Raw genomic sequence first — 661 nt, forward strand, 5'->3', positions numbered from 1 at the left:
TGCAGCCCCTTTGTCTTGGCCTGCAGTGGGGGGGCGGTGAGGCAGGATGGGGGTCTCAGATCTCCCACCCCCACCCTGGGCAGGGGAAGATGCAAGGTCCCACGGGCAGCACCCCGGGCTGGGGGTCCACCCAGGGGGTTCTGTGGGGCTGTGACCCCTCCCAAGCACCCGTCCCCACACGCTCACCATGCCCGCCAGCACCTGCGTCAGGTTCCCGCTCTCGAAGAGGTCGTTGGCTTCGAAGAGGTCCACGGGGTTCATGCCGTAGCTGGCCATGGCCTTGATGAAGTTGGAGAGGTTCTCGAGCTGCAGAGGGGAGAGGGATAAGACCCCCCGTGAGTGGAGGGGCTGGGGCTCTGCAGTAGCCGGGCCGCAGGCAGGGCTGCCCGCACCCACCTGGTGCCAGTTCTGAGCCGAGCGGTTGATCTTCCTCACAGAGTTGGGCTGCAGCTTGTTCATGAGCCTGGGGGAGGACGAGGGGAGAGGGGGCTGCAGTGGGGCAGAGACCCCCCATGGGGCACAGGACCCTTTTGGGAAGGTCCAGCCCAGGTCTGCCCCAGAGGCACGAGGTGGTTGCCCATCCCTGGTCCTTGCTGGTCCCCAGGGCTCTCTCAGACACTTTGGGGACAACTCTGGCCAAGCAACACCGCAGAGAAAACCT

The 661-nt window shown here is 65.7% G+C and overlaps 1 protein-coding gene across 1 annotated transcript in view; it reads right to left on the bottom strand.

Annotated features, from left to right (window-relative positions):
• Window positions 1–6: 6 nt before the first annotated feature.
• The window catches only part of LOC104277798 (calponin-2-like), a gene marked incomplete at both ends in the record, with an annotated part of 928 nt that continues 273 nt past the window's right edge, over window positions 7–661 (bottom strand). The window contains 3 exons of the mRNA XM_009874550.1: window positions 7–20; window positions 169–306; window positions 397–463. Of these exons, the coding sequence (XP_009872852.1) occupies window positions 7–20; window positions 169–306; window positions 397–463 (219 nt within the window). The remainder of the gene's footprint in view (window positions 21–168; window positions 307–396; window positions 464–661) is intronic.

Source organism: Apaloderma vittatum, unplaced genomic scaffold, assembly GCF_000703405.1.
Source record: "Apaloderma vittatum isolate BGI_N311 unplaced genomic scaffold, ASM70340v1 scaffold37018, whole genome shotgun sequence".
NCBI classification, from domain to species: Eukaryota; Metazoa; Chordata; class Aves; order Trogoniformes; family Trogonidae; genus Apaloderma; species Apaloderma vittatum.